The sequence below is a fragment of the Schistocerca cancellata genome, chromosome 4 (assembly GCF_023864275.1).
Source record: "Schistocerca cancellata isolate TAMUIC-IGC-003103 chromosome 4, iqSchCanc2.1, whole genome shotgun sequence".
Taxonomy (NCBI): Eukaryota; Metazoa; Arthropoda; class Insecta; order Orthoptera; family Acrididae; genus Schistocerca; species Schistocerca cancellata.
In genome coordinates this window covers 209,040,552-209,066,734 of record NC_064629.1, presented here as the reverse complement: position 1 = coordinate 209,066,734, position 26,183 = coordinate 209,040,552, and the positions used below count along the sequence as shown (strand labels likewise).

The window sequence follows — 26,183 nt, the reverse complement described above, 5'->3', positions numbered from 1 at the left end:
TCATATGGCTATCCAGGTGCCAATATTTTTTCCAAAATAGATTGTCAGAAGCCTGTTTACAAATCCCCCTGGGTGATGATACCAAATGTCTTCTCATAGTGAATACCCCCTTCAGGTTATATCAAGACCAGTGACTGCCATTTGGTGTGGCTAGCACCCATGTCAGTTTCCAATGATTTTTGGAGCAACTCACAACTTCTGTGCCAGGGTGCATTAACTACCTGGATGATATTGTGGTCTCAGGTTCCTCAGCAGATGAACATTTGTGCCTTGTTCACAGTGCTACAGGCCACTAGTTTGAAATGTAACCTGGACAAATCACAATTTTTTTCATCCACCTACCATCGCCCTCAGTTTTGAAGTCTTGCATGCTGGTGTCAAGCCTTTACTCTAGCACGCCAAAGCCATTACAGCTTTGCTGCATTCACCAACATCAAAGAGTTGCAAGCCATTCTCAGGAAGATTGCATACTACCATAAATGTCTTCCTGGTGCAGCCACACTGGCCCAGCCATATGCTCTCTCACAGAAAGATGTTCCTTTTCACTGGTCGCCCACCTGTGAGAGTGCTTTTACCCTATTAAATACACTTGGCACCTTGCTTGGTTAGCTTCCAACCAGGCCATCGTCTTGTTTTCACCACAGATGCCTCCCTGTATGGCCTTAGGGTCGTTCTCATGCACAAATATGCAGATGGTTCTCAACGCCCTATTGCTTATGCTTCCAAAACTCTGAATCAGATGCAACAGCTCTACTCACAGATACAAAAAGAAACCCTTGCTATTGTGTATGCGCTCAAAAAATTTCATATTTTTTCATTTGATTACTGATCATAAACCTGTGGTTTCTCTTTTCAACAATTCTGCATCTTTGCCAGACAAAGCAGCTCACCACTTGCAATGCTGGGCTTTGATTTTGTCATGCTATAAATATGAGATTCACTTGCAAACCACACCACAACACACTTATGCGGATGTTCTTTCTTGGTTGCTGATTGGTCCCGATCCAGCATTTAATCAGGATGAAAGCATTTAATCAGGATGAACTGTTGTGCTTCCATTTAGACATTGAAGTCAAAATACCGTGGACAAAATTGCTGGCCTCTCGGTATGTGTTTTGGCCGGGTATTAACAATGAGATCACATGCATTGTGACAGCCTGTCTGCAGTGTGCCACCCATCAAGTGGCGGCATGGGTATTCCCTTATGTGGTTTGTTGCCCATCCATATCCATGGCAGCTACAGTCACAGACCTCTCAAAGATTTTTTTTTTTTTTTCCCTTAGAACTACTGCTGTATACACTTGTCACAGATAATGGTCCACTGTTTGTGTCTCACAATTTTGAAGATTTTTGTACAGATAGTGAGTGGCATCTGGCATGTTATACCCCCTCCCTTTCATCCTCAGTACAATGTAGAGGTGGAGCAGCTGGTCTGTACATTCAAAACCCAGATGAAAAAATATATCATTCAATTTGGTTTTGACGCAGCACTTGATAGGTTCTTGAGTTCATATAGTTTCACTCCAGTCAGTGAACGCAGCCTGATCGAGCTGCTTCACAGCTGCCAGCCCCATATGCCACTTAATCTGCTCTGGCCATCACCCAGCCACCCATCAGCACCCACACACAGTGATCCCATCCGGGCCCATAGCCTGGGTCTGCAGGTCTGACCAGTGCATTAAGTGGATATTAGCAGTCATCCATCATTGCTCAGGCAATGCATCGTGCACACCTCTGATGGCTTGGTGTTATGACACAACAACCAGCTCTGATCACGTGTGACTGACAGTGCACCAGAGAGCCCTCTGCTCCTGTGGCCACATTCACCATCTGTGCTGGTCCACATGGCATGGTCCAATGCCATCTTCACTCTGGGGGCTGACTGAAGAGTAATCAATGCTGGGCCACCTTCATGTTCACAGCCCCTGTCACCGGAGTCATCTTCTCCACTGCCTACATTTTTGAGTGGCTGACCAGATGTGGACATGGGTACAGCACCATCACCAATGCTCCCTTTGACCTCTCATGGTGGAGTGGGTGCCATATTTTCCTGTGCCAGCATGACACCTGCTCCAAAAGTCGTCACCTACCGATGAAGACATGGACATCTCTACATGAACAATTCTCCTCAAGAGGGAAAGTGTAATGTAATTATATAGTGCGAGTGAGCATAATCAAACAGTGCATGATACACGTGCCTCCACAGCCAGCCTAGAGAGGTCGCTACACAACCTGGACCTCTGTGTGTACAACAGCCCAACATAAGCCCTTGGCCTCACTTACATTTACTTGATTATTGTATGCTTACCTACGAGACTGTATATTGATCTGTTCTATAGTTATTTGTACTGTTCCATACTTCATTCATTGTTATTGAGGATCTCTTCATATGGAAGCAAAACAAAACTTGGTTGGTGTTACTTCTGATATTGTGTCCGTACAACATTACAACAGTTTTATAATTCTATAATTTATTATAAAATCACTTGGAAATTTCTTTTGAAACCTTCAGAAATGCGTGACACTGAAAGAGTTAAAGCATATATAAAATAAAACAAGCTTTCTGACAAAAGTCTTATTTAAACTTAATTACCCGGCACATAACACTTGATGGTCCATAGCCCATAACATCCACAATTCTGAAACGTCTTCCTCTTACGTTGACATAGAGTGGGCTTCTGATGCGTGCATATTCAAGTCTGTTGGTATGCTCTTGTACATTGGCAGCAGAAGCAGATCTTGGAACATCATGTCCTTGACAATGCCTACAAAGTATTTTAATGTGAATATTGTTCCATAAATACACTTCTAAAGAATAAACTTTATGTATCTATTCAAGAGACTATATCTCCATACAAAGTTCCACTTTTTGAAAATTGATATATAGTCAACTGGAAGTATGTGACTTTTGTAAATGTTTGTAAAATAACTTTTTAGTGTATAGTATTTTGTCACAACTGAAGATGTCAGTTGTCTGCCATAACCAGTAATATGAATATTTTACATGCATTTAAATGATTGTTGATGAAATAAATTACTATACAAATTTAAGTTGTCATTAATACCTTTTACTACCAGTACCACTTTGGTTATTTGTTGCAGTATTGTCAGAAAAATCATCTGGGAGAGCTCGTTTATTGGACTGCTGCTGCCGTGGGCCTTCTTTAGTTGACTCTTCCACTGATGTCTCTGTACTGTAATATGAACACAGATTAAATAATAACAATGATTTACATCCCTGCTCACACACCATTACATATCAGCTTTAGTTCCAAACCTCACACAAATGGGAGACAACTGAATTTAAAGCGCATGAAGAAATGCTTATAATGCAATATTCTCTACAGTAACTCTTGTTTGTCATTGCTTTTCTATAATATAATGTTTAAAACATTGTGTTCACTGTAAACTAAGGTGCTCTAAACTCTTCTGTCTATCTGAAAAATCAAATACTAGAGACACTGAAAAATCTATGGTTATTGCTCACTATATAATTTAAACAGAAAGAATTTTATTACAATTTGGTTAGCTATTCAGTCACATATTTATTAGAATCAGCATTAAATATCAAAAACTCAATGCTGATGGCTGTTGAGATTATCATCTCACTAACTTAAGTTGTATTTAAAATAGAGAAGTGCTTTTCACAGTCAGGGTGTCTACATGGACAAGGAAAAATAATTCCCGGATTTTCCGGTTAAAAATACACTTTCTCCCAGGTGAAAATACACTTTTTCCATGTTAAGTGACAGTATACTTTTTCTTGACACTTATCAATCCTTTTATGGTTTATGGTTTTATACACCTGTGTAGAATTTCCCGCCACTTCAGAAAATGAAACTCAGGGGGGAAAAAACACGTTTTGGAAAGATCTTTGATGTGCAGCAACATATGCACTGCATATTTCCGTGTTACGAAGGTATAAATTCGAATTCCAAACACCACATGTTGCTTTCCAAAGCATTAAAATCGAGATTTCAATGCGCTTTTGTAAGCGAGTCACAGCTCATGTCACCTGATCTCGCCAGCTGATGACTGCATTTGACACGTGATGTAATCAGATCACTCTTAAGTAGCGCGAACACACAAATAAGAAAAATTAATGGATTAAATTAATGTACAATTGTTGCTACAAGAAAAGCAAAGCTATCACATATAATATTGGTCTCTAAGATTAATAAGCTGCAAGAGAAGCTAAGCTTCCACATGTATTGTTGATCTTTTTTGCGCGTCATACATCACATAAATGTGCCAGTAAATTTTTTTAATAACGACGTAAGTGTCTGATCTTCTGGGCTCGAAATTCTTCATATGGTCGTCCCCAAACAGTTTATTTTTAAATGAGAGTGAAACGCTCTGTGATTTAAGAAATTCATCGTACACTCTCTCACATAGTTTATCTTACATAAAAGGAAATATACTTTGAAAGTAACGCTTTTCAAAGCAATATTTGCAATATTTTTCTGTGACCTGTTAGAAAGGTACATTTCAGCAGTTGCCAGAGAGCGCCAGATACCAGGCGTCACTGCACTTGCGCAGCTACGATGACGCAGGAAGCCCGCATGTTCGTACGTGTGAAACATTAAAAGATCTTGCATTAAAATGAATCTAATGTAAGAAACTGTCACGTCACGCTCATTGTAGTCAATTTGTTGTTAAGAAGCACTGCACAGTCTTCCTAAAGCCTTTGACACACTTTGCTGTTGGCAGACGCTTGTAAGAGCACTGTGTTTTGTTGTTGTATATGGCGCATTTTCTTTGCGACTTAAGTTTTATTTTCGTTTTTTTCTCTCATTCATGTTTTGTTGCTGCAGTATTATTCTGCAGAAGCAGGATACAGTAAATTTTTTTGTTAGAGTATTGGTTCTTACCAGTCAAAATCACAAAAATTTAACTGAAAACTAAAACAATGAAAAATTCCCAGAACTCAAAAAGATTCCCGGGTTTTTCCCGGTTTTCTCCCGGATGAAAAAATTCCTGGGTTTTTCCCGGATCTCCCGGTTGTCCCGGGTCGTAGACACCCTGACAGTACTGAAAAATTTAAAAATAACTTGATCATTAGCTTCACAATTTTTTCTAGTTCTTTTCAGAAGTAATCTGTTTTAGCAGCATCAACTATTAGTAATTAATATATCTGAAATTTTTTCACACAAGATGCTGCTCACTATGTTCCAATGGTATGGCGAGGAACACAAATGGTTACAAGGGAATAAAAAACTGTACATGACTAAATACATCAAAATAAATGAATACTGGTTTATTTTATTTTCTGTCTTTTCAGAAGTATAAACTTTTGCTGTTGAAGAATTTCTCTAAAAACCTCTTAAACGATAGTGATCACTGATGCCACTGAAATCCAGAAGAAACAGCATCTTGTTAGAAAGGGTATGCAATACATTACTTACAAGGCAAAGGAAATTACAGCAGGAAGCCCTAACAAGTGAATAATCATTTAAAACATTCTAATTTTAACATTCTGTTTCCATTACATGCACCCTGCTAAAATAGAACTGGTGGAAACATTGCTTAAAGCATTTGAATCAGAATAAAAGGGAAGAACAGAACCAAATGACTAACTGACTTGAATATATCATCACATTTAAAAACTGGTTCAGACAAATGACTTCAGTTATGTTTGTTTCTCTGTAATATTTAGCATCATCACTACTGAAAATGAAATAAACACCATGTATAAATCCAAAAAGCATAGTTTCTGGCAAAAATTAATAATACAAAAACATACAGATCATTTTTCAAGATTAACTGGGAGGGATTTCATAGTGTTCTAAAATGCTAATATCATGTAATCTATAGCCCAACAAACTTGTGTTTCAGAGGAAAACAGACAAAGAACTTAGTGATCCCAAGATCAAATGAAAAATGGAACACTAAGAATGAAATTCTATAGCCCGTAGTATTTTCTTCTCTGGAAAAACAATACCGAAACAAGTATGTATGCATAGTTCAGCTCAAGTAGTTTCATAGTTTCACAATACACCACTGTCCTTCCCAGTACACAGTCTGCTTTGGTACACTATACAAGGCACGACAATAAAGTAATGAGTCTGATGTGAAAAACAATGTTGCTTACCGTTTTAGTCAAGTTTAATGTTGTCGACTTCAAAGTAGTTCCCTTCTGATTGCACACATTTCTTCCAGTGCTTCTGCCATTGATGGTAACATTTCTGGAACTCATCTTCTGTAATATCCTCCAAGACCCTCATCACAGCTTTTCGGACATCTTGCGTTGTTTGAAAATGGTGTCCCTTGACTGCCGTTTTGACTCTTGGAAATAGAAAAAAGTTGCACGGAGCGATATCTGGTGAATAAGGTGGCTGTGGTAGTACTGAAATTTGTTTTGAGGTTAAAAATTGCTGTACTGACAGAGCAGTATGGGATGGCGCATTATCGTGATTCAGAATCCAATTATCAGCAATGTTGGCACGGACACGAAGAACTCTTTTATGAAGTCTTTCTAAAATTTCTTTGTAGTAATATTGGTTAACTGTTTGTCCAGGAGGCACCCACTCTTTATGAACAATTCCCTTGGAATCAAAGAGGCACACAAGCATGCATTTCACTTTTGACTTTGACATGTGAGCTTTTTTTGATCTGGGTGATCCCTTTGAGCATCATTGCAAACTTTGGCATTTTGTCTCTGGATCGTACTAAAAAAACCAACTTTCATCACCAGTGATAACACGGTTCAACAATTCTGGATTGATTTCCGTTTGCTCTAACAGATTGGATGCCACATTTTTCCGTGTTTTCTCACTGTTGTGGTGTGACATTTTTGGGGACCATTTTTGCACAAATCTTTCTCATACCAAGATCTTCAGTTATTATCAGATGAACCATTTCTCGATTGATGTTCAGTTCTTATGCAATCATTTTCATGGATAATCTTCAATCAGATCGTACAAGTTTACGCACCCTGGCCAAGTTGACATCCATCTGTGAGGTTGATGGTCGTCCACTGTGGTCTTCCTCTTCAACATTCGTTCTGCCTTCACTAAACATTTTATGCCAACGAAAAACTTGAGCTCTTGACATGACCTCCTCTCCAAAAGCCTTCTGAAGCTTACCGTAAGTTGTCGTCATGTTTTCACCCAATTTAACGCAAAAAGAAATGGCATACAGTTGCGCAATATTATGCGGTTCCATTTCCGTGACGAGAGACACGAACACGTGTTAACTTATTACAGCACAACTCATGACTGAGCAGTTGCATTGATGTCCCGCTTGGACTAGAAGCAGCTTATAGACCAAGATCAAAGATGGCATAAGCCTATGCAAGCCTGCAGGGTTGCCACATCTTGCAAAGAAAATCAGTCTCATTACTTTATTGTCGCACCTTGTATGTACATTTGAGTGTACTCACATAGGTTTTCCCCTTTAAAATGTGTCTTGAATATGATTTTATACAATGTGTTCATGTTTTTAATGTTCTCATAACTGTACTAGTAAATTTCTTATTTAAATGAAAATAAACATACTACATGGGGTAGTCATAGCCTTTTAATTATCACCTAGGGTAAATGATGCTGTAACTATGAGCATCTGTAGAAAATCATCCAAGAGGGGAAAAGACTCTAAAATTGACATTTTAATATAACTAATTCAGGGACTTTAAAAATGTGTTGCATCCTAATAACTTATTCTGACAGGGAACAGACAAAACTTATTGTACCTCATATGTCTGACAGTTATACTCTCAGTATGTATTTTAACCATACCTAAAAGATAAGCCCTTTTCATTAGTATCTGTGAAATCCAACAAGTTACTAAATGTAGTTCAATAATATTTGCAAAATGTATTTTTACTCATACATCAATGGTGTGTTGATACTGAAAGAAATCCTATTGGATATTAGCAAAAACATCCATCGAAAAATGCCCTTGTTTGATACTCCTCTAATTGGAGAAACAGGAAATAAACATATAAAAATAATGCTTATTCAACTTTGATACCATCATTTTTGCTCGCAAAACTTCACGTCTGCTGAAGCTAATAGTTTTATTTCATTATTTTCATGGCTTCTATTATTTAATGCCGACTGTCATAACAAAAGTACAACCAAATGTAGTTTGAAAGCTGTATTTTTTGGGTTATTTGGGTAGAATGTAAACCAGGGTCAGTGTTCAACAAGATGAATCTGAGAAATGTTTCAAAAACAAATCCAAAATTGACTGGTGGAACTGACTGTTCAACAAGATGAATCTGAGAAATGAAACTTCCTGGCAGATTAAAACTGTGTGCCGGACCGAGACTCGAACTCGGGACCTTTGCCTTTCGCGGGCAAGTGCTCCACCATCTGAGCTACCCAAGCACGACTCACGCCCCGTCCTCATAGCTTTACTTCTGCCACACTCCGCTGCAGAGTGAAAAACTCATTCTGGAAACAACCCCCAGGCTGTGGCTAAGCCATGTCTCCACAATATCCTTTCTTCCAGGAGTGCTAGTTCCGCAAGGTTCGCAGGAGAGCTTCCGTGAAGTTTGGAAGGTAGGAGACGAAATACTGGCAGAAGTAAAGCTGTGAGGATGGGGCATGAGTCATGCTTGGGTAGCTCACTTCTGGAGTGCTAGTTCTGCAAGGTTCACAGAAGAGCTTCTGTGAACAGAAATGTTTCAAAAACAAATCCCAAATTGACTGGTGGAATTGACTCACCAAGCTAGGGCTGAACGAATATGGTCCTTGTTTCATTAGTTCCATGTGGTGTTGTGGAATCATGTCAAATGGACTATACAACTGGTAACACACAGCCTACATGTTACACTGTGATGAGAAGATTTGGGGCTGCATTTTGGTAATGTCCTCTAAAGGTGCCCATCCACCATCGCTGTAAATCAGTACAGAAACTGCCGCCGTGCCCAGGACATGCTATAATGTATCATCAACATTCTGACAATCAAATGAGCCCAAATTACAAAGTACTTACTAAAGCCATAGTATTCCCCTATCCTCTCGGCATTGTTGAATCTGGAGTTTCGTAGTATAATAGACAATCATTTCTATAAAAGGTTGAGAATCCCATTCTGATTAAGGAGTCTGTGATCCAGATTCCAGGATGGGGTAAGTGCACCCTCTTGCCCCCCCCCCCCTCCCCCCTCCCCCGCATCGAGGATGCCTTTGGCTGTGACCATGAAATTTAGTGAGGGCATTAGTTCTCCTCCACATATTCATCCTTCAACGCCACACATTTTTTCCAAACAGTGGGAGACTGCAAGGAGATCTCAGTTGTTGTAGAAGTCTGTACTTTGGGTGATCAGAAAACATTCCACATTGAAAAACAGATCTTCATCATTCTGGAAATGCTGGAGCAAGTGAGGGGAGCGGGTAATTTGACAGCCCTAAGAATCTGATTAAATAGTTACACTTTTTCAAATGATTCATCAGTTCTTTTAATGCTGAAAATGTGATTGTCAAAAACATTAACTGTTCTGTTACTATTCACTACATTTTTATGAGCAGGCACACTGCTTGTTGACTACCCAGTGCTCTCTACCTGTCAGGTGGATGGTGTTATTACATGCCAGCCCACAAAGCCAGAGTAAGTGTTTTTAGACTTCACTGAAGTCCCTTGAAAAGCTAAAGAAACTGATGTCGACAAGGTCGAGCAAGACCAGTACATCTGAGGTGTAGTAGGTGCTTCAGAGATGGCTCAGTAAACAGCATTTCGTTTCTGCACTCATGCACTTCTTGACATACAGCACTGGGATCGAAGGGCTTTTTTTCTTTTAACAAGAGATGTTAAATTTTTGTCAACCAGGTTGTTAATCCAAGATCCCCATTTTCTTATGACACACAATGTTCCACCACTGAGCCCAACAACAGCCTAAGAAGCATCAAGTAATTATAGCTCAAATGAGATAACTCTGTTACTGACAGGCTGCAGTAGCAGAGGTCAATGTTGCAGATTGGCAGGCAGCTATACTTGATATGGATCTGCATGTACCAACAAGCAAGGCAACACCACAAGCATGTGATGCTTGAGAAAGAACTATGATCAGCTGGTGACTTGCCCCTACCACTTGACTTGCTGAAACATGAAGACAAAGCTATTTTAATCAAATTGTAGTACTAAATTCTATCCACAACACAGCACTTTGAGGAGAAAATCTAACAGAATGTATGGAATCATAATTCTCCAATATTTATAGACTATTATTTTAAAGGATTCATGAAGCCAATAAAAGACACTGTTGATGTCTGTTTCTGTTTAAAATTATTAACTTCATCATAAAAATGAAAAAAATGTCTCCTTGCCCTATCAACAGAAATATCATTACACACTAAGCTTCTATAACATAGGAGCAAGAGTTACAGAACTACTTTCTCCAGTCTACCTGTACAAAGCAAAAGAAATTAAAACAGCATTAGGAAACACAATTTATGCTTCTGCCACCTTACTCAGATTTGCAACTAGAAGATATACAGCAGCTATAGCTATGAAGATTTCTGAGAATTTACTGGTGTAATGATAACAGAAATAAAAATGCCGGCTGATGCATGTAACCATAATGTTTATATTGTCAAAAAAATTTTAAAATATTTACTCACTATTAAAATATTTATTTACTATTAACCATCACGGGTTCATTCAAAACAAATCTCACCCGATGTCTTACGAAGTTCCTTAAAAGAAATAATACATTATTACTCATATGCATACTTACTCATCTTCAGGTACTGCCTTGAAGTAACAAGCTCCCAGTCTCACATAAAAATGTGGTTCCCTAAAATACAACAACCTTTTATTATTGAACTGTGTTACTGCACAAAAGTTATATGGTTTATTATAGGAAGTACATCACAAAAGCTGGATGCAGCCCACCTCATTTCAGTAGCATCAAATGTACTGACAAAGGCAGTGGCTGAGGCAAAAGTGGATCATTAACTTTTCAGGGCATACAGAAAGGAAAATTTTATTACATACACCTTCAAAAGCATTTGTAAAGTCAGAATAATTTATTATGTGTAGCAAGAAATTTTAATTTGCCATCTGACAGATTAGAATTTAACTATGTAAGACTAAGAGAAATGAATAGAACAGAAACTAGACAGAATATACACTACCTAGTATCTCCACGTTTTACTTCTGATGCAGGCAAAACTTTATAAATATCAGTTGGTAACTGCAAATAGAAACCAGGCGAACTGCAAAAGGAATAAATTACTTCAGAATTGTTACAAGTAACTTTCGTTGTTGTAACTACAACATGTTAATCATACTAATAGCAATGACAGCAGACACTTTCAAGTAATTATGTCATTAGGTATTTCATTAATTTTATTTCTACATCTTTTCCAGAAATCATGTTATGATGTATATCTTCAGCAGGTGTCACAGGAGTGAAATTAATTTTGTGATGCCTTTGCACGTGACTGGCTCAACATGAATAACAAAGTTATAAAAACATCTACATATATACTCTGCAAGTGATAATACATTGGATGGCCAAGTGTACTTTGTATGAGTATTAGCCATTCCCTGACCTATTGCACTCATTAATGAAGTAAGGAAAAATGACAATGGCAATGTCTGTCTGTCTGTCTGGCTACTTGCCTCCATAAAGAATATAATTTCTATTACACTCCTGGAAATGGAAAAAAGAACACATTGACACCGGTGTGTCAGACCCACCATACTTGCTCCGGACACTGCGAGAGGGCTGTACAAGCAATGATCACACGCTCGGCACAGCGGACACACCAGGAACCGCGGTGTTGGCCGTCGAATGGCGCTAGCTGCGCAGCATTTGTGCACCGCCACCGTCAGTGTCAGCCAGTTTGCCATGGCATACGGAGCTCCATCGCAGTCTTTAACACTGGTAGCATGCCGCAACAGCGTGGACGTGAACCATATGTGCAGTTGACGGGCTTTGAGCGAGGGCGTATAGTGGGCATGCGGGAGGCCGGGTGGACGTACCGCCGAATTGCTCAACACGTGGGGCGTGAGGTCTCCACAGTACATCAATGTTGTCGCCAGTGGTCGGCGGAAGGTGCACGTGCCCGTCGACCTGGGACCGGCCTGCAGCGACGCACGGATGCACGCCAAGACCGTAGGATCTTACGCAGTGCCGTAGGGGACCGCACCGCCACTTCCCAGCAAATTAGGGACACTGTTGCTCCTGGGGTATCGGCGAGGACCATTCGCAACCGTCTCCATGAAGCTGGGCTACGGTCCCGCACACCATTAGGCCGTCTTCCGCTCACGCCCCAACATCGTGCAGCCCGCCTCCAGTGGTGTCGCGACAGGCGTGAATGGAGGGACGAATGGAGACGTGTCGTCTTCAGCAATGAGAGTCACTTCTGCCTTGGTGCCAATGATGGTCGTATGCGTGTTTGGCGCCGTGCAGGTGAGCGCCACAATCAGGACTGCATACGACCGAGGCACACAGGGCCAACACCCGGCATCATGGTGTGGGGAGCGATCTCCTACACTGGCCGTACACCACTGGTGATCGTCGAGGGGACACTGAATAGTGCACGGTACATCCAAACCGTCATCGAACCCATCGTTCTACCATTCCTAGACCGGCAAGGGAACTTGCTGTTCCAACAGGACAATGCACGTCCGCATGTATCCCGTGCCACCCAACGTGCTCTAGAAGGTGTAAGTCAACTACCCTGGCCAGCAAGATCTCCGGATCTGTCCCCCATTGAGCATGTTTGGGACTGGATGAAGCGTCGTCTCACGCGGTCTGCACGTCCAGCACGAACGCTGGTCCAACTGAGGCGCCAGGTGGAAATGGCATGGCAAGCCGTTCCACAGGACTACATCCAGCATCTCTACGATCGTCTCCATGGGAGAATAGCAGCCTGCATTGCTGCGAAAGGTGGATATTGCCGACATTGTGCATGCTCTGTTGCCTGTGTCTATGTGCCTGTGGTTCTGTCAGTGTGATCATGTGATGTATCTGACCCCAGGTATGTGTCAATAAAGTTTCCCCTTTCTGGGACAATGAATTCACGGTGTTCTTATTTCAATTTCCAGGAGTGTATTTTATTCTTAGTATCCTTATACAAGATATGTGATGGAAATGGAATTGTTACACAACCTGCCTTGAATTCCAGTTCACTATATTTACCCAACACAGGTTCAACAATATTGTCTTCCATGAAGAGATTTCCATTTAAATTCCATTTACATTTTCATTACATTTTCTATGGGCTTTACTGGCCTAGCAGCATGTAACTACATTCATTTAACATCTGCTGTCAGACATACCCAACAAGGTATCCAGATGGCACAGTGGTACTCCAGAACTGCTCAGAGTCCTTCATTTGGTTTCCCATTGCCTCCAACTGATTTCTCATTCCCACTCCATTTCACATTGGCTCAAAGTATTAGCCCCATATACTTTAGCAATGTGACAAGCTCTAAATGTTTCAAATTAATATTATAAGCTTCCCTACCTTCTTTAATGAACAGTATCTTACATTTACACACACCTAAAGAAAACTGCTCTATTCGACAATGATACTTCATTGTAAACAATAGGAACATCTGCAAACCACCTTTGAGTGTCACTGACCATTCCGAATAAGACACTGCTCTATGTTGAGAACATTAATGCCCTTATTGGGACTGATGACCATAGCAGTCTGGTCCTTTCCATCCCTCAAACCAACTGACCAATGTCCTTATTACACGTCCTTGGGACTTATTCAAGATTACTTTTATGATAAACATTCTCCACACATATTCCTCTGTCTTACTTTTTCAGCTTGATTATAGTATTAACTATGCCACCACGTATGGCTACCTCAACGTTAATATAATGGGGTGAATGTCCAAGAAGGTACCTATCATGCAGAACTTCAGGTGGAAGATGTGGAGGGTGCGAGGGTGGAGGGTGCAGAAGGGATAGGCAAATGAAGTTATCTTTTGACAATTTATATAACACGCACACATATTTAGGCATTTTTTAACTTAACGAGTGACTAAAACATCAAACACACCTTATTAGAAAATATTAAATCTAAAAATAGTTTTAAATACTTGTTACAAATTACATGAATTATGTCCTACGTTAAACCATAAAATTATGACTGAAATAAATAATCAGTTACAAATTTCCACATTTTGCTGTTTCTCTTTACTGATATGTTTCCTCTTAATTGACTGTGTTTACATGAGTAACGTTTTGTGAGACTGCATTACTTCTTTGAGAGAGGCTTCTTTCCCTCCAATAACACCTCAGCTCTAGACTGAGTGCTGGCACATTCAGTACAAGATGCCATAGAACACTGGATATTCTGCCTGCAGCCGTCATCAGCTATCTGCTGATGTAGATTACAATTTCCTGCAGTGCAGAAGCCAAATGCCCCGTACCACCACAAACAGCACCACATCTGGTAATACAGTATACTGGCAAATTCAAGACATCTGCCTGTCAATGCCCTGAGTTTGTCTCAAACTCACAAAAATTTAAACCTAGAATAAGTGACTCATTGAGAGTTCATAAAAGAAATGGACAATAATTTTATCAAATACTGCGCAAAATTGTGATGATACTTCTAATGATACTGTAGGTGTTGTGGCATTCTTAGATGAGGAATGACAAAAATTAGATGTCAAAATGATTCCTGGGAAACAGAAGTAAAGTAAATCTACTTCTGGCCCATTCTTGCTGACACTGAACATCTTACCTGTGGTATCAATAGCTATGATGCCACAGCGTAGGTGCAACTTCATAGGTTGGCACTACGACACCAACACAGACGACAGCACCCTCTAACCATCGCTGCGCAGCTCTACGAGCGTCACTCCAGATTCAGCCCATTTGATTCCGAGTAGACGACCAAGCAACATTGTTTCTATTTCATAGTGGGCGAGCCACTACAGATTTTGCCTTTGTAACTTGATGGATGGCTTCGCACCTATATGCTCATCTGTATGCAAAGTTAAGTAAAAGAGTTATAACACATACCCATTACCGAAGCATTTCACCATTTCCTGCTCCTACTTGCTTCCTACATTCGGCCTACCCTTCAGTTATGGAGCAGACCCACGCGCCGCCTTCCAGGTGGGATACAAAAGTCGGCGACGAGTAGGGACTAAAAATTTTTTTTCCTCTACGCTTATTTTTTTTGCTCGGTACTGCTTTCTTTTCGTGCTAGCCCAGTGTGACTGCTTCCACCGTTCACTATAAGACTTTCATTTGTGTAAACCATGGCTTCGCCACAGGAACAGGCTTCACTGTCTGATCTAGTATGTTTTCAGGCTCAGCAAATATCGCAGCTGCTTGTTGCCATAAATGGACTGGTCACACTACAAACTGCAGCTACTTCGGCACCTCTGAGTCCACCGCCTGTACCAACACTGATGATGCCTGCAGCGCCACCATTTTGTGCCTTCAATCCTGATGTTGAACGCTGCCCAGAATACATCGCCCAGCTCGAGGCACACTTCACAGAATACAACATGCCAGGTACAGAGCGGCTTGCCTTTTTCATTACCAACGCAGGTGCTGTGTTACACCGTGTGCTCGTAAAATTGTTTCCCACCAACCACCCAGAAACTAAAACTTACGATGAAGTGACTGACACTTTGAACTCCCACTTCCATGCTAGTGTAAATGTGGTAGCTGCATGCTACGAATTCTTTCGTCTCCAGCGTGGCACTACTCATCCCAATAAATCATGGTTAGCAGACCTTCAGGGACTAACATCTGATTGTGACTTTAATTGCTCATGTGGACCCTCATATGCGGATATCATGATTAGAGACGCTATTGTGCAGAATGTAGCAAATCACTGCACCCACAAACAAATCCTAAAATTTAAAAACCCGTCTTTGCAGGAAGTAGTGGACTTGCTAGGCAGACAAGATACATTAGACACGGCTGCTTCCACGTTCGACGTGACCCCGAGTGTGTGTACTGTTAGCATGGCACAACACGTGCCCTCCCGCCAGACCCCAGCACAGCCAGCCACGCCACGCCACTCGTGCACATGTGAACAAGTTTCACACCTGGCACCTAATCAGAAACTGAAATCATGTCCGAACTGCTTTTGCGCCCACCCACAGGACAGTTGCCCATCCTGTCAAGCACAGTGTTATTTTTATAATAAGAAAGGACATGTGCAAGCTGTGTGCAGTAAGAGAAATCCTAATTCACAACTTCTCTCCCGTTCGCGTGACTCGTGTGGGTGTCACCGCAATGGAAACTGCCGTGATCATGATTCACATCAGCCTATGGACGTTAATGCCATTTATTCAAAGCCTCCTGCATCACGTGCTTCTACAGCTCTTCATGTGCATCAAGTTTTGCCGGACACTTCCTCTCGCATTCAGCACGATGTGAGGAAACTTTTTGTGCCGCACATTTGTGGACATTCTGTTCACATGCAGCTGGACACTGGTGCGTCAGTTTCTTTACTGAACAAATCAACATATGACTTGCTTGGTTCGCCCCCGCTTCATCATTCGCGTTCCACACTGACTGCAATTATTGGACAGGAAATCTCAGTGCTTGGCGTGTGTAGTTTGCAAGCCACATATGGTGCAATGACACGTACAGTGTCTTTCCATGTGTTCCGCCCTAATGATGCTACAAACAATTTTGGCATGGACGCATTTGAACATTTTTGGCCTCGCAATTCAGGCAATGCTGATGCTTTGTCTCCTTTACCTATTGGTCCTGACACAGTGTTTGATTGTTTGAATTGTCATGCATGTTCATTGATTCGCAAGTTAAGGAATTAGCTGATGGTTTTCCGGTGGATTTTCGTCACATTGCTTCCGTGACAGCCGCCAATGCTTCTTTGCAGATCCTTTTGCAGTATATTCATACTCAATAACTTCCATCTGCTACCCAGATTATTGATCCCCTTGTAAGGTGTTACTTTGTGCAACGTCACAAATGGTCTGTACACCACGGTGTTATCTTGTTACGAACTGACAATGATCAGTCTCGTAACCTCTGATTGCTGCACACTGGTCATTGGGGTATTGTGCGGATGAAACAATTAGCATGTCATCACTGCACTTGGATCAGCATTGATAAACAAATTGAGAATTTGCTTGCTAATTTTCGCTCTTGCGCGGAGCATCAATCTGCTCCCCGCCAGCGCTTCTTCGCGTGGCTGACTACTACTACGCCTTGGCAGTGCATTCATACTGATTTTGCGGGTCCTTTCTGGGACACCCGCTGGTTGATAGTTATTGATGCATACAGCAACTTTCATTTTGTTGTACCTATGTCTTCTACTACATCTGCCAGCACTATTCGGGCTTTGACGTCTATTTTTTGCATTGAGGGCCTTCCTGAAGTTATTGTCTCCGACAATGGCGCCCAATTTGTGTCCTCAGAGTTTGAAGCGTTCTGTGCTGCTTATGGCATTCGCCATCTGACCTCAGCCCCATTGCACCCCCAGTCGAACGGCGAGGCTGAACGCTTTACGCATATGTTTAAGTCACAGATGAGCAAGTTGCATGCCACGCAGTCTCGCGAGCACGCACTCTGGACTTTCCTTGCTTCATATCGCTCCCAGCCGCATGGCACCCGTTCCCCAGCGGAATTGCTACATGGCCGTCTCCATCGGTCGCTCGTGCAGCTATTGCACCCACCGCCACGCGCTCCCACTGCTTCACTTCATTCTGGCTTGGCGCCATAGCATTTGGTGTTCTATCATGTTTTCTCTGGCAGGCAGCGCTGGGAGCAGGGGCGCATTCTTCGCCAGCTTGGCCGCACCTTATTTGTCATTTATGGTCCCTCTGGCACTGTGAAGTGACACCGGAACCAGATCCGTTTGTGCCGTCCTCAGGTTTTTGCTGCTGGTTGTTTTTTGGCAGAATTGTTGGAGGCTTCGCGGCCTCCACTGCCTGAGCCCAAGACTCCACCGACGGCGCCTCCATCATTCGCGCCTCCGCCGTGAGCGCTCCTGCTGTTGTCGCCGCTGCCGGTCCGGTCACCTGCTCCAGAAGGGCACCTCTCACCGCCACCACGGCCCCACCTCCGGCCGCCACCGTTGCCGTGTTCCTCCACAGTGCTGGAACCGATGGACGCTGACGCTGCCGTCGTCACCCATGGAGGCCGTTGCTCCGCCTCCTCATCCGAGCCTATTCAGTGGCGGTGCATGGCCTGGGCAGGTTTTTCAAGGGGCGTTTCCCTCGCCCCGTCGTGAGCAATTCGGAGTCGTGGGTGGGCAGCATGGCCCAGCAGTTCCGCTGTCCGCCGCCTCAGTTACACCACCTCTGTGTCCCTCCACCGGCTGTCGGAAGCCATACTCAATGACGCTGCATCATCTCAGGAGGGAGGGATGTGGTATCAATAGCTATGATGCCACACGTAGGCGCACGTTCGTAGGTTGGCACTACGACACCGACACAGGTGACAGCGCCCTCTAGCCAGCGCTGTGCAGCTCTATGAGCGCCGCTCCAGATTCAGCCCATTTGATTCCGAGTAGATGACCAGGCAACATTGTTTCTATTTCCTAGTGGGCAAGCCACTACAGATTTTGCCTTTGTAACTTGATGAATGGCTTGGCACCTACATGCTCATCTGTATGCAAAGTTAGGTAAAAGAGTTATAACCCATACGCAGTCCCGAAGCATTTCACCACTTCCTGCTCCTTCTCACTTCCTACATTCGGCCTACCCTTCAGTTACAGGAGCAGACCCATATGCCGCCTTCCGGGCGGGATACAAAATTACCATTACACAATTAACCAGCTGAGATACCAGGCATTGCTGAGCATTTATTTATTCCAGTCTTCTCCTAATCCATCTCTTTGTCCTTCCTCTCACTGCCCACCCTCTCCTCCTCCTCACCCCACCCTTGCCACCAAATCCATCCACATCATCCTCACCCTTCTCTCTATCCGTTACTTTTAAAAGTATGACATGCAATAAGTCTCTCATTTGTGCTGTCCAGGTCGTGAGAATGAGCTCTGCAGTGAGCCAGTAATTTTGTCAGCGTCTTTCAGAACCTGAGATCAAGCCAGGAGATGTACAGGGGAGGAGGGAGGAGGATATGAACAGAGGAGGGAGGAGGAAATGTAGGTGTTAAATATTAGACTTTAAGTATGTAAGCAAGAAGAAGTTTAAAAAGGTGTGAAATTGTGTTTCAAGTTTGCTGTAAGTCACTAAGTGCTCTTATTATCAAACACTGGATGAGTCTATTCTCAATAATTTGCTCTCTATTTTAAGAAAACCTAGTTTTTCACACATCTCGTGTTTATGATGTCATATCTCCTGAACTATGTGTCTCATAATGACATAATCTTGCAGGTACATTCAGTGGTGGCAAAATGTGTTGCAAATATAGATAGTAGTAAAGAAGTAATAAACTGAAATCTTATGCCTGATGCAGCAGTTTTACTGCATGAATAACAAAATTGTAGCATTATATAAACATTGATGGTGGAGAGGGGAAGAAAGGTAAGGAAAGGGAGGGGATCACTGCTGTCAGCTGTATTGGGACATTATGCAGAATCAGCAGTGACAAGTGAAAATGTTACTAGAATGAAATTTTCACGCTACAGCAGAGCGTGTGCTGATATGAAACTTCCTGGCAGGTTAAAACTGTGTGCCGGACTGAGACTCGAACTCGGGACCTTTGTCTTTCGCAGGCAAGTGCTCTACCAACTGAGCTACTCAAGCACGACTCATACCCCGTCCTCACAACTTCACACTTCTGCCAGTATCTCGTCTCCTACCTTCCAAACTTTACAGAAGCTCTCCTACGAACCTTGCAGAGCTAGCACTCCTGAAAGAAAGTATATTGCGGAGACATGGCTTAGCCACAGCCTGGGGGATGTTTCTAGAATGAAAATTTCACTCTACAGCGGAGTGTGCACTGATATGAAACTTCCTGGCAGACTAAAACTGTGTGCCGGACCGAGACTCGAACTCGGGACCTTTGCCTTTCGCGAGCAAGTGCTGTACCAACTGAGCTACCCAAACACGACTCACGCCCCGTCCTCACAGCTTCACTTCTGCCAGTACCTCGGCTCCTACCTTCCAAACTTTACAGAAGCTCTCCTGCGAACCTAGCAGAACTAGCGCTCCTGAAAGAAAGGATATTGTGGAGACATGGCTTAGCCACAGCCAGAGGGAGGAGAGCTTCTGTAAAGTTTGGAAGGTAGGAGACGAGGTACTGGCAGAAGTGAAGCTGTGAGGACGGGGCGTGAGTCGTGCTAGGGTAGCTCAGTTGGTAGAGCACTTGCCCACGAAAGGCAAAGGTCCCGTGTTCGAGTCTTGGTCTGGCACACAGTTTTAATCTGCCAGGAAGTTTCAAGTGAAAATGTTGACCAGACCGGGATTCGGATCCAGGATCTCCTGCTTACTACGCACATGCATTAACCACTGCACCATCTGGGACACAGCATCACCACAACTACACAGACTATCTCACCACACCTCATGGCCGATCCATACTCCCATTGAGTGTCACCTATCCACAGTCCCTGCCCATTTCCTCCACATTCGCTCTCTGAGATTCCCACAGTAGGTCTGACATATTTGTGCATCTGCAGTGAAGACAGTGGATCTATTGCCCAGCTAGTCCCATCAAATTATATGAATGTGTGGTGTCTGTTCTTTCAGACATACTTTTTTTCTTTTGTCGGGGGGGGGGGGGGGGGTGGGGGGGAGGCTATCAGTGAGAAACAGCTTCATAAAGGTTTGAAATTATGTATAAAGTTTGCTTAAAGTTGCTACGAGCTCTCATTCTCAAATATTGGATAAATATAGTCTGTATATTTGCACGCAGTGTGTTACGCTTCTGTTTCATGCCCCCCTCCCCATGCCTTTGAGAGGTAAGTGGTTCTTACTCCCACTGTGCTTCTTTCCAGATAGCAAGTGATATGTGAAATGAGTTTAGTTGAAATCAGTTCATTAGTTTAGGTTCAAATGGCTCTGAGCACTATGGGACTCAACTGCTGTGGTCATAAGTCCCCTAGAACTTAGAACTACTTAAACCTAACTAACCTAAGGACAGCACACAACACCCAGCCATCACGAGGCAGAGAAAATCCCTGACCCCGCCGGGAATCGAACCCGGGAACCCGGGCGTGGGAAGCGAGAACGCTACCGCACGACCACGAGATGCGGGCTCATTAGTTTAGGAAGAGATGTTATATATACAGGGTTGCACAAAAACACAGAAAAACTATGAGAAATGCACGCTTGAATATAAATACAGATGATAGCTGGATTGTGCCATTGTATTTGACCACAAATGTCATCAATATGTTGCAAGTTTCAGTCATGTTCTGTGTAATTGTGAGGGCCGTATGTTATAGCTAAGTTAATATGAATGTGGCCAAATTGTTGGTGGTCTTATGATGGGTGGTTTAGGAGGCACAATATTGAATATTTATACCACATAAACGGAAAGCAGAAGAACATCATCCACTACATCACAACATGCATGAAAATGTGTGTTGAATGATCATGACAGACAGCCACTGAGGAGGATTGTGATTAAAGATAAGGGAACCACAGCTGCAAAAGTCACTGTGGAACTGATCATCACACTAGTTGAAACCTTTCAATATCGAAACAACATAAAGGGTGATCCATAAGCACAGAACTGCTGGGCAAGCTGGAATTCTAAAGCCACTCTTCAGTAATACAAGTGCCAGTGGGTTCAATGATGATTTGGGTAGCTGTATCTTGGTATTCCGTGGGCCCCATCGTTACTCTGCAAGGTTACATGACTGCCATGAATTCTGCAACAAGTCTGGCTAATCACGTTCATACCAAGGTACGATATTTGTTCCCTGTTGTTGATACTGTGTTCCACAATGACAGGGCCCTTCTTCACACAGCTTGCATCATCAAGGACTGGTTTTGTGAGGATGAGGCTGACTTGTTGCATCTACCCTGGCCACCACAGTCACGAGATCTCAATATTATTGAGCCTTTGTGGTATACGTTGGAGAGGATGGTGCTTGATCACTATCCAGCTCCATCATTGTTACCTGAACTTGCACTATTTTGCAGGAAAAACAGTATAATATTCCCTTGAAAACAATACAGTTCAAGATGAACAGAAGCTGTTTGGAAAGCCAATGAGTTTCCCATGCCGAATTAGGCACGGTAATGTGTTATGGTTTTGGTGTTTCCATATTTTTGTCCAACCCTGTACAAATATCCATCTTCATAAGTTATAGAGATTATAACTACCAAACCAAGTTGTACAGAATTCCTCTATAAGCACACTGCAAGAAGTCGTGTAACTTGCTTTAATACATGAAGTTTTTCTGACGGTGAGGAAAAAGGGTACTGCATCACTTCACCCAATTCTTTTTACCATCCAACATAATGAACCATTAACAACGTATAATGAGGCTGAGTATATAAAAACCAGTCATGTGAATACATAAATACATGAATAAGTCTGACAATTTGCTAAATTTTGTAAAAACATGTTTTTTTTTAAAATGACCATATTTAGTTACTAAAGTACTTCATAAGTGTCCAAGGTTTGTTTCTAAAATATGTTACCACTTGTAACTTGAAAATAAATTAATAGAACAGTACAATAAATTTACATCAAGAGAAAATATAGTGTAATTAGCAATAGCATTACTGACAAAGAGAATGAACACAAAGGTAATGTGTTACTCTGTACGTGGCTTTACATAATGATCTGGTTGCAATTCTTCTAGTTTAAGCTATTGGGGTTATCTGTCTGATTCTTACATTCAAAAATAGTGTAGTATTTGAAGTTAATCTCCTAAAAAGGAAGGAAGATAACAGTGTGACATACCACTGGCAACAAAACTCCAACTATGGTAGTACAATGACAAACAAATGGAATGGTTCTAGCATTCAGCTTAATGAATTTGGAAAACCTATGGCTGAAGATTTGAACCTATTCCTCCCAGATGTGGACATGATGTTATAACATCTGTGCTACATATCCCATTTAGTGTAAAATTGTTTTCGTTAGTATGATGTTAAAGGAGCACTAGCCCAGCAGTTGATGACAATAACTAAAAGAATGAAACAGTAGCTCACTGAGAGGTTGGATCCCATTAAATCAAGAATTAAGTTCATCTGCTTCCAGTCTCACTATGCAGATTTGCATTTAACTGAAATGTTAAACTAATAGCTAATTTAAAAAATTAAAACACAGAAATTTGAACTTAGAGCCAACTGTTTGTGCTGTAAGTGCAAAATATGTAATTGAAATAATTAAAGGCACCCAGGAAAAGAATAATGAACATCTCACGAAACAGAAGGAAGCACTGATGGAAAGAGAGAAATTATGAGCCACAATTTCTCAGACGAAGTATTAAAAGTGAGGAAAAACATGTTGAAAAGTATCAAAACTGCTGCTAATGCAATCATACATTTACAAATTTCATTGTAACTACTACACTGAAGTGCAAGTAGCTAGTTAATATTTAATTAGTTTACTTTTAATTAGAATTTGTCATTTTTATCCAGCGAACAAGGGAATTAACCATTACATAACTGGTCCCAAAATGTGGCTGGACTATCTACAGGAAGTGAACATTACCCATCTCCAGCAGATATGGTCTTACTTTTAGAGAAATGTTAGGAACAAACAGGAATCAAGGACATGTATTCTGCATATTTCTTTAGCATATCAGTGCCCAATCAATGTTACATAAGGTAAGCACTGTAAATTTGTTTGAACATTTAACAAAATTCATATATGTGACTATTAAGGAACAGCCTAACAACCACCAGAGAAACAATAAAAACTAAACTTGTAAGGTAACTGAACCAATGATGTCTTAATTGTGCAGTTTAGGCAGCTTGGGATGGCAGCAAGACAATATTTTTTAGCTGAGTACAAAATAAGATCACAATTTTATTCATAACTACCAACCTTGAATTGCGGAAAATTGCCCTGTGACATACTGTTGCTCTACCAACAACTGGATTAAGCTCCCTAGGTACTACAAAAACAATTCTGTCACGTTTTGGATCTATTGGATGCTTCAAAAATGCAGCTAGAGCTCTGCACTTCACACAGTCCCCATCTGATCCATGCATACATTCGAAAGGTAGTGGTATGCTGTTCTGTTCATCTTGTTTTTGCTGTTCAACTGTAACTTCCTGTTCAACTGCAACTTCCTGTTCGGCTGCAACTTCCCGTTCGACTGCAACTTCCTGTTCGACTGCAGCTTCCCGCTCGACTCCAACTTCCTGCTCGACTCCAACTTCCTGTTCGACTCCAACTTGCTGTTCGATTCCAACTTGCTGTTCAACTCCTACTTCCTGTTCAACTCCTACTTCCTTTTCAACTCCATCTTCTTGTCCAACTCCAAACTCCTGTCCAATTCCAAATACCTCTCCAACCCCAAATTCCTCTCCTAATTCCTTTCCAACTCCAAATTCAAATTCCTCTCCAAATTCCTCTCCAACTCCGAATTCCTCTCCAACTCCGAATTCCTCTCCAACTCCGAATTCCTCTCCAACTCCGAATTCCTCTCCAACTCCGAATTCCTCTCCAACTCCGAATTCTTCTCCAACTCCAAATTCCTCTCCAACTCCCAATTCGCCTCCAACTCCCAATTCGCCTCCAACTCCCAATTCCTCTCCAACTCCCAATTCCTCTCCAACTCCCAATTCCTCTCCAACTCCCAATTCATCTCCAACTCCCAATTCAGATCCAGCACCCAAATCATCTCCAACTCCCAATTCCTCTCCAACTCCAAATTCCTCTCCAACTCCAAATTCCTGTCCAACTCCAAATTCCTGCCCAACTTCAACTTCCTGTCCAACTTCAACTTCTTGTCCGACTTCAACATCCTGTTCAATTACAACATCCTGTTCCATTTCAACTTCCCGTTCAACTTCAACCTCCTGTTCAACTATAAAGTCCTGTTCAACTTCAACTTCCTGTTCAACTTCAACTTCCTGTTCAACTGCAATTTCTTGATCAACTGCAATTTTCTGTTTAGCTTCAATTTCCTTTTCAACTCCGATTTTCTTTTGAACTTCAGTTTGCTTTTCAGCTGCAATTTCCTGCGCAACTGCAGTGTCACGTTCAACTGCAATGTCAGGTTCAACTGCAATGTCATGTTCAAATGCAATATCATGTTCAAATGCAATGTCGTGTTCAAATGCAATGTCATGCTCAAATGCAATGTCAGGTTCAAATGCCATTTCATGTTCAAAAGCCATTTCCTGCTCAAATTCCATACGCTCTTGCTCTTCATTCTGGTTATCCTGCTCAGCTACCTTGTCTTTTTCTATTGACTTGACCTGTTGATACTGCTTGTCTTTCTCAGTCGGCTCAACAAGCCTTTCGTGTTCAACTGGCCCATCTTGTTCATATTCTTCAGCAACGCTGCAAACAAAACATAGACTTGTTAGAATGCAGTTACAAATACAATCAGCATTTTTGACAAAGGAAATCGTTTTAGCACTAAATCAACATATATAAGCCAATAAGGTGGGAAAGTATGAGACAATAATGAAGACTAATGCCACAATTCTAATTCAGCTTTTGAACATGTTAACACATAAACATATTTTAATATCATAAACAGTTTCCAATGCAGATACATTCGGTGCTACTATCAGTTACCATACATTTGGATTGGTGAGGGAATGGAGAGCAGAAGGGAAGGGGGAGAGATGGAGAGAGATGATGGAGAAGGACAGGGGTAGAGGAAAGTGGTAATGAAATGGAATATGATTAAATGATGGATGAAGTAATTAATACTCTTTTTCAAAACTGCTTCAGTCTTGGTAATCATAAGTACTTCATCACTGCGCAGATACAAAACTGGGATCAATAAATGTTTCCCAGGAATTCAAAAACAATTTTAATCGCCAAATATACTAAAAACCACTACACCTGTTGGGTTATCTGATAGATTCTAGTTCAAATATGCGAAATAACTGGTCTGTATTCCAAAAACAGCTGTCATGATTTTGTTTAATCATAGCGAGAGCATCAGCAATAGATTCTACAAAGAAGGTATTATGCATCTGAGACAACCTACTTCACAATAGGAGCCAAGAAACACGTTACTTTGTACAATGTAATCTCAGAGAATGACCACTAGTGGAAAATTATATTTATTTGGTTGTATGAAGAGTGGTATCGACACTCTTCTTGCATACTTTTCATAAATGGAATAAAAATAAGGAGAGGTACGTGAGACACACCATATGATGGCTAGCAGAGTACACCCCAATGTAGATATAAAATGTCTGGCAATGAATTTGTAACCTGC

The 26,183-nt window shown here is 41.7% G+C and overlaps 1 protein-coding gene across 1 annotated transcript in view; it reads right to left on the bottom strand.

Annotated features, from left to right (window-relative positions):
- Positions 1-26,183, bottom strand: part of LOC126185110 (uncharacterized) — a 200,610-nt gene that overhangs the window by 35,927 nt on the left and 138,500 nt on the right. Inside the window, exons 2-6 of the mRNA XM_049927919.1 lie at positions 23,822-25,288; positions 11,079-11,159; positions 10,679-10,738; positions 3,066-3,194; positions 2,594-2,765 (exon numbers count right to left, since the gene is read on the bottom strand). Of these exons, the coding sequence (XP_049783876.1) occupies positions 2,594-2,765; positions 3,066-3,194; positions 10,679-10,738; positions 11,079-11,159; positions 23,822-25,288 (1,909 nt within the window). The remainder of the gene's footprint in view (positions 1-2,593; positions 2,766-3,065; positions 3,195-10,678; positions 10,739-11,078; positions 11,160-23,821; positions 25,289-26,183) is intronic.